Source organism: Cibotium barometz, chromosome 14 (genome assembly GCF_041138505.1).
Source record: "Cibotium barometz isolate CiBa-2024 chromosome 14, ASM4113850v1, whole genome shotgun sequence".
Lineage (NCBI taxonomy): Eukaryota > Viridiplantae > Streptophyta > Polypodiopsida > Cyatheales > Cibotiaceae > Cibotium > Cibotium barometz.
This window is the reverse complement of record NC_141059.1, coordinates 20,622,285-20,636,365: the sequence shown is the minus strand read 5'-3', so window position 1 is coordinate 20,636,365 and position 14,081 is coordinate 20,622,285. Positions and strand designations below refer to the sequence as shown.

The window sequence follows — 14,081 nt, the reverse complement described above, 5'->3', positions numbered from 1 at the left end:
GTCCATGCTTTCCCAGTTGTTGTTGATCCATCGCCACCTTCTATAAGTAAATGACATGCACAGATGTTGCCTGGCAATATAGTATCTGATTCCAAAATATCATTAGGATAATTTTTCGAGTATAATCAAATAAGCGTTGTAACTGTTTCACAAAAATACATTATAATGTTTTAACACTCACCGAAATGCAATGTCGGAGGTGTTCAATCGACATTCGATCAAATCATCTCCCTTTGATGATTTCACTCTCCAACCTTTGTCAAACAAATGATCAAGCCAGGCTTCATCAACATCTTTGCACACAAAAGTTGTTCTAGTTTTTCTCAATTGTTTACAATCAGAAAATAACTGAACAAAGCATGCAATTGGAACAAACAAACTTAAGTGCATATTTCTTGCACCAATGCTAGGCTTCATAGCACATTTAATATCATTAAACATTTTGGTCCTGTATGACTCTATCACTTCTGTGTCAAGCAATGGCCACTCAGGACTATCAAGTGCGGGCAACGGAATACGTTCCAACTTTCCATGTCGACTCGATTGAGTGGGCAAGGTATAAAATGAGTCATAGAAATATGTTCTACTTCTTGCGAGATCACTTGGTGCACGACCTTCATATTGAAGTTCCCCCACCTCACCATGTACGACATTCAAGAACCCCGTCAAGCATTGTGCAGGCTCCCACTCCTGAAGATTGGATGGGTACAAATCTGTGCAAGGCAGAAAAATGTATATCAATCACCTTATTTGCAACATTGAAATACAAAACACAAGCACTTACAATGTGGTCTGTGTCTTGGAAGTCCTTCCAATGGTCCCACGTTGATCTCTTTTTGCATGAATACATGCTGGATCAACACTTCTTTGACAGTTTTCCCTCCTGGTGCCATCTTAAAGTCAAGGATCCTTCCTTTCCAATGTTTGGCCAAGTCTTCAGATGCCTTTCCCTTCACTCGGTAGTGGCCTTGTTTTCCTGGCTGCATAGTGACCCAAGAGTACTTCCTGTATATTTGGGGAATCCATTCTTCGTTCTCGTCTTTTATGTTATACAACACAACAGATGAGATACTGCTCCTTGCTCGTTTCAGTCCACTTTCGGGTGCCATGATAGATTAATAGACGTATGAGAAAGAAGAAGTAGCAGAAAGTGGATGACTAGGCTAACCGCTTTTGTGGATCAAGGAGGGAGGATGAAATGAGGGACGGTGTGTTCTTTTGGGCGCCAAAGATGTTTTAAGATTCAAAAGTGGAACCAAGTTGAGGGAATAACCGAGAGAATGTGTATCTATCTATTCCAAGCATTCAAGCTTCATTAGTTCTAGGGGTGGTGAAAAGAATTTTTTAGTGCTCCACGTCTAACACAGGAATGTGGAAAACATTCTTTTATTGTGTTAGTTTCTGACAAAAAAACGGTTTTAAATATTTTAAGACAAGGTGATGGTTTTTTTTAATATTTCATGAAGATAAGAGTTTCTCCACGTTTTGGGTGGGTTTGTACAGAGGTCCCACCACCGGTGAATCTCGTTCGTAGATTACATGTCACTCAATCTATGTGTCTATTATTATATTATTGTTGAAACAGCCCTCTTTTGAGTCCAGAATTTTCCTAATGCCTTGGTTCAGTCCCCCCCCTCCTCATCCAATCCGACAACTAATCCCAAAGAGCCTGATGTTCCAGTAGGCATCAGACGCAAGCCAACTATCAAACCTAAAACCTCTGGGCCTATAATAAAGCCTAACAGGTATTCAATCCTGGCTGCCATACCTGAACCAGGGGCTGCTGAAGAGGAACAGGACTGCGTGGAAAGTACTCCATTAAACAAGCTGAGACTTGAGAAGGAGGTGGATAACCTTGACGATGCAGAAATGGGTACTGTTTCCAGCCCAGCAAAGGAAAACAGAACAGCTCCTCAGCCTGCTGCACCCAATGACATGGAGATCAGTAAAGAGCTCAAGAGAGGGAGAGCTCAACTTGGTGCCACCCCCCAGTCAGCCACCAAGGGAGGAGCAAGCAAACCCCCCAATAAAAGATAATGAAAATAACGAGCTTCAATGTAAAAGGCCTAACTGACTTGAAGAAAGCTCAACTTGTTAGACAATGGCTTAAAACCAAAGGCCTCTTGGACATCATTGTTTTAGTGGAGATCAAGACTACAGGAGAAGTACTGAACAGAAGGCTCAACACTATCTCTCCCGACCACTTCTGGATTCACACCCTGCACTCACAAGGAAGTGGAGGATTGGCCGTGGGCATACACCTCGACCTCAGCTCTGAGCTGAAGGGTTTCCACATAGGTCACAACAACCAATGGATAGCAATGTACCTCAACAACTTCACTCTCGTGGGGATCTACGCCCACGGACCCCAAAAACAAAGGACTGAAACTTGGAACTCTCTCCTCAACCTGCAGGCCCCCACCCTCATCCTGGGAGACTTCAACATGGTAGAATCCCTCCAAGACAGGTTCCAAGCCAAAGGTCAGGCCCTATTCGAAAGAGAAAAGCTTGCTTGGGAGAAAGTCAAACGCAAACTCAATCTTCAGCATGGAGTTTCTAGTTTTGCTTTCAATGAGACTCAATTTAACAACATTTTGAAAAAAATTCATTAAAGGCAAAAAAACTTGCACTTTCATGGCATGGAGATGTAGGGATTAAAATTTAAACAACAATTAAAAACATGGAAACAACCAATCTTTTCTTCTTCTTCTCACAAACACACAATCTTATCTTCTTCTCAACCAACATAACACTGCTCAGAAAACAATGGCTAAGGAAAAAGATACTTGTATAAGGGAGCAAAGGCTCTAACGAAAGTAGAGAAAACAATATTGCCTCCTCGATTGCGGCACCAAAAATGTTATGGCCCATTTTAGCCCTCTCAAGAGTACACCCACTCATAGACAAAAGCATATTAAACAAGCAACAATGATTGTGGGGGGAACTTACCTTGCTTCGAAGCTCGGGTCTCTTGAAGCCATCCGAGCTTGATCGGTTGCCAAATCCTCTCCTCTTCCTTCCATGAGTGAGAAAACTTTCATGTGAGCTCATGGACAGGCACATGCTTTTGTGAATGCAAAGGCCACTTTATTGGGGGATGATGGTGGGGGGTGTTTGTTAGGGGTTGCCCTTAGAGCCATATGGAGAAAAGATCCTCTTCCCTTAAAGGCTTAGAAAGGATTCATACATTTGTATATGAACTATAAATTAATGTATCCAAGCTTTAAAGCAAAAGCCATATCTCACAAATTACAAATGTGGCTACACTTCTTAGCACCTTCAAATATCCATAGCCAATGTTGCACAAAACAACTAGAAATTTCCTCTAAAATGGAGTACTCTACCGAAATAAGAGCTGAAGAGTAAATTGTAACTATTTTGATCAAATGATGTGCTTTATGAGCATAAAAATGCACTTGATTTTTGAAGTTATGAAGGCTGGCACAGACTCGGGAGTAGGAAAAGCTTGTAATAAGGTCATGGAAGGCATGGTTGAAGGTTGGCGCTTTGAATTTCTTTATAGAGAAGGACTTGATTGAGCCAACCCCTGTCAATAAATGTCTCGTGATTCTATTTCCCGAGTCCTTTATCGAAGCTTACGAACAGCAGCTTTAGCACAGGCATTACTTCTTAAAGGTCACCAATTTTGAAGTCCCAAGTTTGTGAAAGACAGCTTGCATGATTTTGCTACGTCGGAGTCGAAGCCAGCGATGGAGTTCCATTAGAGTCTGGATTAGAGGAGCCGGAGGGTTTTTAAAAAAGCATTAATGTCACATATGTAGACAGACACCTTAGTCAATGTTATTAATTAATCACTAAAATGGGTAGACTCTCTATGCTTTTAATTTCTACGTAAGAAGTTATTAGAGGCGCAGTAGGTAAGGTGAGGTATGTCGTGGCCGCATTTTGCTACACTAAAATATAATAATTAGTATTCATTAATCCTATGCCTAATAATACACCAAAATTAGTTGGAAGCTTATTAGCGCTTGGAGTTGGCGGTTCGACACTGTCACGGCGGATTTGGAGAGGCTTGTGCGTGGTTTGGCAGTCTTAACATCGTATTAATGATTAATCAAAGTCTGGATTAATTAAAGTAAACAAGGGATTGATTAAGCAAAGGGTATCGTGCATACTACTAGACACAAAGCCAGAGAGTACGTTGGAAGTTGCGGGAGACTACCTGTTACCTCATCATGCTTAATGACTCTGGCAGTTGGATCTTGGGTGCTGTGTAAGGTACACGACTTGCACTCTCTTTTGAAGCGTTTTGAGTGCTAAACAACTCTTAAGATTATCAAATTAATGTGGATTTTTTAAGATTTAAACAGAAGAACTCCCGCCTCAATGCCCAATTCCCCATCTCTCAAGGCTCCTGCTAGGATTTTGAGAGGAGGCGTCTCTTACACAGCAATCACATGTATCACCATGTCCGATGCAAGACATGCATGACCCACTTCACACATACAGCAATCACCATGTCCGATGCAAGACATGCATGACCCACTTCATACAGACAGCAATCACCATTCCATAGTCACCAGAAACGAGAAACAGGAACAGGAATGGAAACGGGAAAACAAGTTTTTAGGGGGTGCAAATGGGAAAACAAGTTTTTAGGGGGTGCAAATGGTAGTTTCTTGTGACTATCACTTTCTAAACGAGAAACCGGCGTGGAAACGGATGGAGACCTAAAATGGAGAAATGCATTACTATGGTCTGAAACGGCCGTTTCCTGTGACCAGGCCTTAAATTTGATGCCTAATGTAAGGCTTTATGGAAAAAAAAATGAAGCTTTGGAGTCCACAAATGGGCTTCAAATTGCAACCTTATACAAAATTTTGGGATTCATAATCTCTCTCTCTCTATATATACTCTATAGTATTATATATATAACTATATAGTATATATATTATAATTTATATACTATATTTTTTTGAAGCCTTGGTGATATAGGAGGGCTTCAATTTGAAGCTTTGCATGAAAAATTGGGCTTCATGGTTGAAGCCTTTAGAATATTGTAGGGCTTCATTTGAAGCCCTGCACAGCCATTGGGGCTTCAAATTTAAGCACTGCCTGTGACCATGCTTCATACCTACAGCATGACCCACTTCATACATACAGCAATCACCACATGCCGTGCATGCATGACCTACTTAATGCTCAATTCTTAACGTTCGTTTGAACTTTGGTCTCTGACTCTCATGAAGGTGGCTGAACACTGTCATGTAAGCGGCTGCCACGCCATGTAAGTGATGTAACCGTGTTGAGTGAAAATTTGGGAACTCCTCCACCTAGGTGAATGGAGAGCATTACTAAATTTTTTTAAATGTTTGGTGGGAATTAATAAGTTAAGGGCCGGCGAAGGTGGTGTTTGAGAATTTGGGGGACTGTTCTTGAAATTTTTACAAAAATTTAGGCGGGGCATAGTCTTGGAATGGTGTGAATGTTCAAGGATAAAAAATTGGTTTAAGTTACAGGATTGTAGGGTAAGAAAGAGTGCAAAGCAAGGCAAGCAAGGGCCTCTGTCTCGGAGGGTGAGAGGCCCAAGAAGAGTGATGGAAGGGATGAAAAAGATTGAAGGGAAAACAAGAACAAAATCAATCACATTTCACACACACACACACACTTGTGGGTCACTATACCTACCTACCCACGCAGGCTACAAGAAGGAATGTTTGGTTGGAGGTGACCCACTGACCTCTGTTAACTTCCATCAGCATCATGATCATCTCTGCCCTGTCTCGTCTGTCTGCAAATGCATGGAATCGCAGTGTCGCTCACGCTCTCAAACACACACACATTTTCATCCCAAATGATCTCTATGACTGATGACTGAGGTCTATGGCTATGGTTTGTACAATTTACCAGTTCTGCGTGTGCAGGGTACCCAAACAGAAGGACGTATACCTGGGGCCTGACTGAGGCCTCCACGACGTCCACGTTTTGAAAGTTTCTATCTCTCTCTCTCTCTCTCTCTCTCTCACACACACAGCGTTCATGGAGACTGACGGAGTGTAGTCAGTGGACCATAGACAGTGAACAGCCAGTGAGTGCCAGCCAGCCTGACAGCATATATCTATATATATTACATCTAGCAGCTTGCTCAGTCGCCTAACGCTCTTGCGCCTTGACTGTTGACTCTTTAAATAACTTTTTGTGTTCCAGAATCCACACAGTATACACTGTTTTTTACCCTACCCCTCCCTTCAGCCTTCCCTCTGGCCTTACCTTAGTCATTGCTCTCCAAAATATATTTTCCATTTTCAATTCGTTGCTTGCTCTTTAAACCTCCTCCTCCATGGCTTGTTGGTATCTTCAAGTTCCAAAACATTCAGACCGTAGGTACCCTTGGAAAAGAAAGGCCCGGGTTTTCTCTTCATCTCAAAGAGAATTAGTACTCTGTTTTCTAGTTTTGAAGTGGAGAAGGGCCTATCTTTATCCTTTCCAAGATCCAAGATTGCTAGGGTTAATATGTACGAAATCGTCCAACTATAGGGCCAAGGCCCCAGGGGTTTACACATCCTTTTTGGCAAAACCCAACGAGAGAGAGAGAGAGAGCAGGCCGCCGGGCAGGATGGAGTGAAAAAGTTTGGGGGATCTTTAACTCTTGGGAGGGGGTAGGAATCAGTGCTCACATAAACCAGTTTGTAGTGTAGTGTAATTTTCTCACTGAAATTCCGAAATCGCAGTTGGAATTCAATGTTGCCTTTAATTTTAAGGGATGAATTTTGTACATTTTAACTACTGTATAAACCCCAACATTTGTATGATTTCTAATGATCCTAAATCCCAGTTAAGCCTAAGCATTGCTAGGATGCCATATGGAGCAAAATTTTGTTTGAAAGGATTTGAATTTATGAGAATAGCGTTTGGACCTCGTAGGGATTTAAATTGCTTCCTCTCACACACACGCGCACACACACCATAGGTTCCCTCACTCACACACGCACGCACGCACGCACATGGTAGGGCCGGGCTCTCGCTCTCTCGGAGGGTCACACATTACGTCGTGCTCCCTGGCTATGTCACTACTTCCTGTTCCCTGGCTTCATTTGTACAAGGAAATCCCAAGGGGCCAAGCCTCACACGTTGAGTACATTACTGTTCCTGACGAGTGGCCTTGGCATGGCAACAACTCGCATTACACAGCACAGCAGCATCCTCCCACCGTCCCACTTGATGGCAGAGCACTCTGCTGTGCCAGTGCCAGTCCCTTTGCTTCCTGCTAGCAGTATATTTATCTATATGTTGCTACTCTCTAGGTAGTAGGCGGGACGGCAGCAGGGGCATGATGCATCTCGTTGTTCTCTTTGATTCCTTTCGCTTTCTTTTCTTCCTCGCCCGTGACCTGTAGTTTGCTGCCAGAGCTTTTCCACATGGCTCATGAGACCTCCCTTGTCTTGTCCTCCCACCCCCTGTCTTATCTCCCAAGCCCCAAACTCATCAGCTTCAATGCTTTGTCCCGGCATATCCATACTTGCAAGTTGCAGTTTACACAGTGCACACACTGTCGCACCCTCCAATTGAAGCCAGTGGGCAGTGGGCACCCTCCCTATAACCATAGCTGTGGACACCCTCCTCTCTCTAGATTTCCGTTCACACTGGTCAATTGATTCTCTTCTCCATTCATCAATGATATCGGCAAACTCTCTAAAGACTCAAATGATTGACCACCCTTTTGCCATTGTAGGCCTACTATTGTCTCCGGTAGAAAGAAAAAAAATATCACTTGACTTTCATTGCAGGGTTGAGATCGCCCACCATGTCTGCGTGTACACCCAAACACACTCTTTCCCGCTTATATACAATGATGGTGCATGAATCCCAGCTGATATAATTACTTCGTTAGGCACCCAACATTCTTCTCAAATCCATAACGTACCAGAAGATACGACTGATTATGACAATCCTTCACCTTATGCGCACGCATTTAACAGCTATATATTGCTGGTTCTGTGCGTTACTATTAGAGCAGTTATGCATACCGTAGGTTGGTCTCATTTACACTCCTCCCAATCCCTTCGCAAAGCTGTTGTGAAAGCAGGCTTTGTGTTCACAGGTTGAGCAAGATAGCTTGTGCTCGACCCGTGCCCACCCCTCCCCTGCACCTCTCGTGTGATGCAATTGACCATTCCACCCGATACTGTTTGATTATTGATTAAACAGTACAGTGTTTAGCGACCTTGAGGAAGCAGAGGAGTGTTTTTCAGTGCAATAAAGAAAGTGGACTTCTTTGCCTCATATTGCCAGGCGAAAATTGTCTTGGCTGGTACGTTTTTGTGTGTGTGTGTGAGTGAGAGAGAGAGAGTGAGAGAGAGAGAGTGAGAGAGAGATTCTACTGCATCACTAATTCTAAGATTATTGCAAAATGCCTCTGCACCGCTTAAACTTCTCACTATTACACACATCAAAATTGAAGCCATTAGACATTAAGCAAGGAATTCAGAATCAACCTGTTGTGAAGTCTCTTGTAGGAGGATCATTCTCTGATGCTCACTATAGTTTTGATTTTACCGGATGTGTGCAGGAGATTTTGGCATGCTAATAGAGTGCCTTAATGAGAGAACTGTGTGGAGAACTCATGCCAAATCAAAGGGATAGCTACCACTGAGAGGAGGGTCAAGGACGTATTTGAGAGTCTTTCCATGGAAACAATGTCCACTGATGTTGGCTACCACAGTCATACAAGTCAGGCATGCCTTTCTTTGAAGCCTCTCACAGCTGAAGCGGCAGAAAAGTCTTAGGCGTTTGAAAGGGGCATCATAATCATGCTCAAAGCTCTTCATATACAGACCAGATTACAGTAAGTGCAATTCCCTAACCTAGCTTAAAGGTTTTTAACCAAAGCATGCCTACACTCAGATTACAGCTTTTAAAGAGCAGAGAAGACGAGGAAAAGAACATCATTGTTGAGAAAAGAATTGTGCATAGTGATAAATTCAAACCATTAGCAGGGTACTCAGACCATGCCGCCAAGTTGGAGTACACTGTCACAAAGTCCCCTAACCAAGAGAAGGAGAAATCAGGCAAGGTCAAGGTGCTTGGCATCGTGGAAAATATCAGTGCTAATGCAATCAAAGGGGCTATGACTACCCCTTCGAAGAGCCAAACCCCTCACTCTCCTTCAGAAAGTGACTCCTCTTACTCCTTTTCAACATTTGAATCCTCCTCTTCCTCGTGCAAAAGTGAGACCAGTGGTTTTATCAAGAGACCCTTGCCCCCTGCTTCATCAGCTAAGCCATCCCCTGCAAGCTTGGCTATTAGACTGGGTACACACTTGGGTGCCCAACCTATAGAGAGGTGGGATGCAACTCAAATACTTCCTGCTGAAACCACTTCTTGCAAGTTTTCCAAGGCTATCCATGAGAAACTGCATAGAGAAGAGACTCTGCATGATGGCTTTCTAGAGTTCAACTTTTTAGAAGGAAGGATGGTTGACAGCCATCACTGCAAGAAAGGTAAAGATAATCAGCTAAGCTATGTCAATGCAGAGCATCATAGAGACGGGTTTGTGCTAGAACATGAGTCTGCAAACATAGAAATTTTTAATGAGGATTGGGCAGATGGGTTGGCCACCCCGGCCTTCTACTCAGCTTCAGCTCGCTCACCTGAGACGTCCTCTGAGACTTCCTACCATTCTGGTGATGCATGCTTTGCTCCATCCATCGAGCAAGAGCTGAAGCATACCCATAGCATCAGAGAACTGATCAGTCAGCATCAAGCTTCACTTGCTATTTCACAACAGAAAAGAGTCGTCTTAAATGCTGAATTCAAGCAATGCCAGATGGAAGCTCAGGGTTTCATGGATCAATGCCCGCATGGCAATGGTGGAAATTATGAATTGCCTACATGTGTCTCACAGGCATCAATAGGGGATCCAAATTGTGACTCAGCTCCCTTTGAGGCTGACATTGGTATTGATAGGGTGCTTTTAAAGTCTGATGGACAGGCTGGGACTGGTTCTAGTACCAATCAGTGTGACAAAAAGTTAAGCTTCCCAAGAACTTTCTCCTGGCACTTAACCCAGGGCAAATATGAAGAGGGGTTCTCTTTTCAAACACCACTCCTTTGGAAAGGAACATACAAGCAGGGTATGGCATCATGTCAGGGCACCTCAGTGGGGCAGAGAACGTCTGCTGAGCTGGTTTCCAATCAAAGCAAGGGAGCTCCTCCAAAAGTTTTCTTGGAAAGCCATCCTTTCAGTACGCCTATGTTAGGCAGATCTGTGCTGGTTTCCAATCAAAGCAAGGGAGCTCCTCCAAAAGTTTTCTTGGAAAGCCATCCTTTCAGTACGCCTATGTTAGGCAGATCTGTGTCGAGTATTCATGGTCATAATGATAAGCATAAGGCCACAAATTCGTTGCCTGTTGGGTTTGGCTCCATCACCCATGCTCACGATGACATAAAGAGGTTCACAAAAGAAAAAGCCTGCTCTCTCTCTCCCATACCACTCAGTGCAATCAAGTACGTGGAGAGTGCTGATGAGTTCACTCCACTTTCTCCTCTGTCACTCAGCGAAACCAATTATGGTGAGAGGTATGATGAGTACATCAGGAAAGAGTATGTTGACATGGCATGGCTTGCAACATCCAAAATTCAGCCACCTCTCCACTCTCCTTCCAAGACAAACTGGGACTGGAGAAGCAAGAGCCTGGGTGCAAGAGCTAGCCTGAGATCAGCTGTGAGAAACTTGGAGGCTGCCTTTGTCGGATCACGCTCAGTTTCACTCCCAAAAACACGCTCCCAAACCCATGAGAAAGATAAAAAGTCTGAAACCCCAAAGCTGGTAGAGAGGGTCTTTGTTAGCCCTATCAAGGGCCGCCACAAGCATGCTGAAATTTTGAAGCCAATTCACAGACCTCATCCTGGAGGCCATGTCGTGCAAGATTCAATGAGAAGTAGGTTGTCTTCGAGTAGAGATGCACAAGCAGATGCCAGTTGCCGCTACACAGTGGAATGTGCCCACCCCGCCAAACCTATCATTCAACCTTTGCCACTCACAAGCCAACAGAGACACAAAAGCTCAGACTTGGAATTCTCATGCAAGCCATTTCTTCCACCCTCAAAAAGTGTGCATTGTCTAGCCCCTTCTAAGGAAACATTTGGTCAGGGAAACCCATTTTTTTCTGCCACTCAAAAGCTACCAGACTTCGCAACAAGTCAGCCAAATGTGGCTACCCCATGCATGCTGCAAGGTTACCTACAGTGCATTGTAAGAGATAGTGTTCCTTGTTATACCCTGACTATAAATGACTCTGAAGAGATGTTGCTAGCAAGGGCTTGTGCATTTGAAAATTATTCCAGCAAAGAGGGTTGTAAATGGATGTACACATTCCATTCTGGTAGAAGCAAATCTAAAGTCAAAGGAGCAAGTGGCTGGAGAAGCTGGATCAAGAAAGATAATAAGACTGTCACAGATCTTGCTGGGAAGATGCAGGTTTCAAGTCGGCTGTGTTCTGAAGTTTCTCCCACAGGAGAGATGACACATTCGATGGTATCAGAATTTGTACTCTTTGATGGAAGAGCTGAAGATGCCGTACGCAGCCAGAGCCTGAGGTTTTTGTCATCAGATAATGCATGTCAGAACAGATCCGCTCCAGCAGAAAGTCCATTGTCTGCACGAAGTGCTCATGAATTCGCTCCACCTTCGAGTCCCGCTGGAAGGCAAGCACCCGACATTCCAAGAAGCCCTTCAAGTGCAAGAATGAGTTCAAACACTGTTACCACCACTCAACCACAGCCATGTAGTCCTATGAAAGGACATCAGCCAAGCTTTTCTTTTGATGTATGGAGTGACTCTGATTTGACAGACCCAGAAGTAAAGCATCTCAGTCCTTGTCCATCACACTTGGAGCTTGCTGCAATTGTTATACAGATACCCACAGAAAACCATGAAGTGGATAACAATGGTGCATGTAGATGGGGTCTGAAGTTCATGGATGATAGTGGTGAGCCTGAAGACAGTTGTAGTGTACACCAGCCACAAGCTGCTGGTAGAAAGTGGCCCCAGACTGGAATCAAATCTCACTCTCAGACCCATCAGCAGTCATCCCATGGCAAGGTAGTCGCTGAGGGCAAGAAATCTCATGACTTATACACAATCGGGAAAGCCTCTTCAGCTCAAAAAGCAAAGCTTCAACACCGTGTGTTGCGAAATTCAAAGTCTGTAACCATGATGCTGCCAATAGAACACCACGGTCTGCCCAATGGTAGAGTTCATGGACTGACTTCACAGTGTGTAACCATGATGTTGCCTATGGAACACCATGGTCTTCCCAATGGTGGAGTGCATGGGCCGACCTCATTGATCGAGCGGTGGAAATGCAGGGGAAAGTGTGATTGTGGTGGTTGGGATCTGGGCTGTGGGATGAAAGTTTTCAGCAGTGCAAACTCCAATAATTCTGCCACACCTCACAGAAACACTATATGCTCACTTTCTCAAAATCAGCCTCTCAACATCTACTCCCAGGTATATATTCTGTATTTCAAAACAATCCCCTTGTTCACCTCATCATAGAGCATTCCGTGACAAAACGTTTGTTGGGATTAAAATTTCTCCACATGGTTTTGTGATTGTACAGGGGAAAACGCAGGAAGTGATACTGAGCTTGTCTCTTGTCCAGGAAGGGTTTTTCATGCTGAACTTCCAATGTGAGCTCTCACCTTTGAAAGCATTTGCTACTTCTGTTGCAATTCTGCACAGCAGGGATTCATTGTCATCCACAGGTAGATGGATCAGCACAGATCACCTTGAGAATACTCTTCCTCAAAGCCAGTCAGAAACACGAGGACAATCAGATTCTGTTTCTAAAGACATTGATGCGTCGGCACTTCTGGAGGTTTGCAAAGATATCCCAGCCTGGTGTCCCTCTAAGCCTCCTCTATCTCCATTTGGAAGGGTTTGATATGAAGGACCATGTCTAAGATTGATCTTTCAACACGCCCATATCCTCCCATATAGTTTTTGTAGGACTACCCTTTTCTATAGTCTGCCATCCTCCAAAAGCCATCAAAAGCCAATAATAATCTGTCAAGTCTCAAAGGGGACGACTCAACTTTCCTGTGGACCTCTTGACAGAGAACTGATGCAGCTCGACCACCAAGCTGGCAGCAAGGGAGTGCTCGACCCCGACAAATCAAGCCAATGTGGAGCTGAACGAGAATCTGGCACCAACTTTCCTACACATGCAAAAGAGAGAAGTCCTGCTGGGAGAAAAACACCCCCACCTGTCAAGGACCCAATTGACAATGGACAGGCAATCTTACCCATTCACATCCCATGGGCGGGGTGATTTGTCAGCAGACAGTTTCCACTTTAAGGAGGGTATCTATGGCTAGCTGTGCTATCATTGTGCATTCATCTCATCATTGGCAAGGTACACACAAGAAGCCTGACGCTTCCACATCCCCATTTGGAGTGTTTTCCGATCAGGCGGGCTCTTTCCCGAGCAGCATCTTCTCTGCAACAGGGCGTGAACTCTACAACTGTTGACAGGAGCGTCAAAACTTAACAGAAATCAGACTACCTTCTACAGATCGAGGATCAGGATGCCCTGCTTCTTCCAACCTGAACTTGTATATGGTTACATTAAATCACTTCAGAATCGTACAACGTTTGCAATGTATGTAACATGTATAATTACATTGTAGAGAATCGTACAATTATCTGGATTCCGCATAGAATGATTGGGAGCTGTATCCCTTGCCTATTATTTTGTTAACTTTGCCATCATCCTCTTGTCTTGTAGCCTGTAGGTAAGTCATGTTAGCAGAAAAACAGATTGGGTTCTACTGTCCGCTAAAATATGCGTTGAAAAGGGCAAAAACGTCTGAATCATGATTGGCGTAAATTATTTCAGTATATCTCTGCTTTTGGTATGTACTACATCAGTCCCACTGCATAGAATTCCTGAGAAATCTCTGTTTTTGGTATGTACTACATTAGTCCCACTGCATAGAATTCCTCTCCTGCGCCGACTGCGAAGAGAAGTATTTAAGGAGGGGTCTCTCTTTCTCTCTCTCTCTCTCTCTCTCTCTCTCACACACACACAAGGAACTTTTTTGATTCAGTATGTATT

At 43.9% G+C, this 14,081-nt stretch overlaps 1 protein-coding gene across 1 annotated transcript; it reads left to right on the top strand.

The window, feature by feature from the left end:
* The first annotated feature begins 7,267 nt into the window (after positions 1 to 7,267).
* On the top strand, positions 7,268 to 13,829 carry LOC147631772 (uncharacterized). The gene is made up of 3 exons (XM_086808309.1): positions 7,268 to 8,272; positions 8,531 to 12,472; positions 12,585 to 13,829. Exons 2-3 carry the CDS (start codon positions 8,852 to 8,854, stop codon positions 12,906 to 12,908), a joined length of 3,945 nt encoding a protein of 1,314 aa, XP_086664435.1. The 5' UTR covers positions 7,268 to 8,272; positions 8,531 to 8,851; the 3' UTR covers positions 12,909 to 13,829.
* The last annotated feature ends 252 nt before the right edge of the window (positions 13,830 to 14,081 follow it).

Excerpts from the sequence above, each read along its gene's own strand:
- LOC147631772 (XM_086808309.1), top strand. The coding sequence starts at position 8,852 with ATGCCTACACTCAGATTACAGCTTTTAAAGAGCAGAGAAGACGAGGAA. Across the intron at positions 12,473-12,584 it reads CTCTCAACATCTACTCCCAG|GGGAAAACGCAGGAAGTGAT; the intron begins GTATATATTCTG and ends GTGATTGTACAG.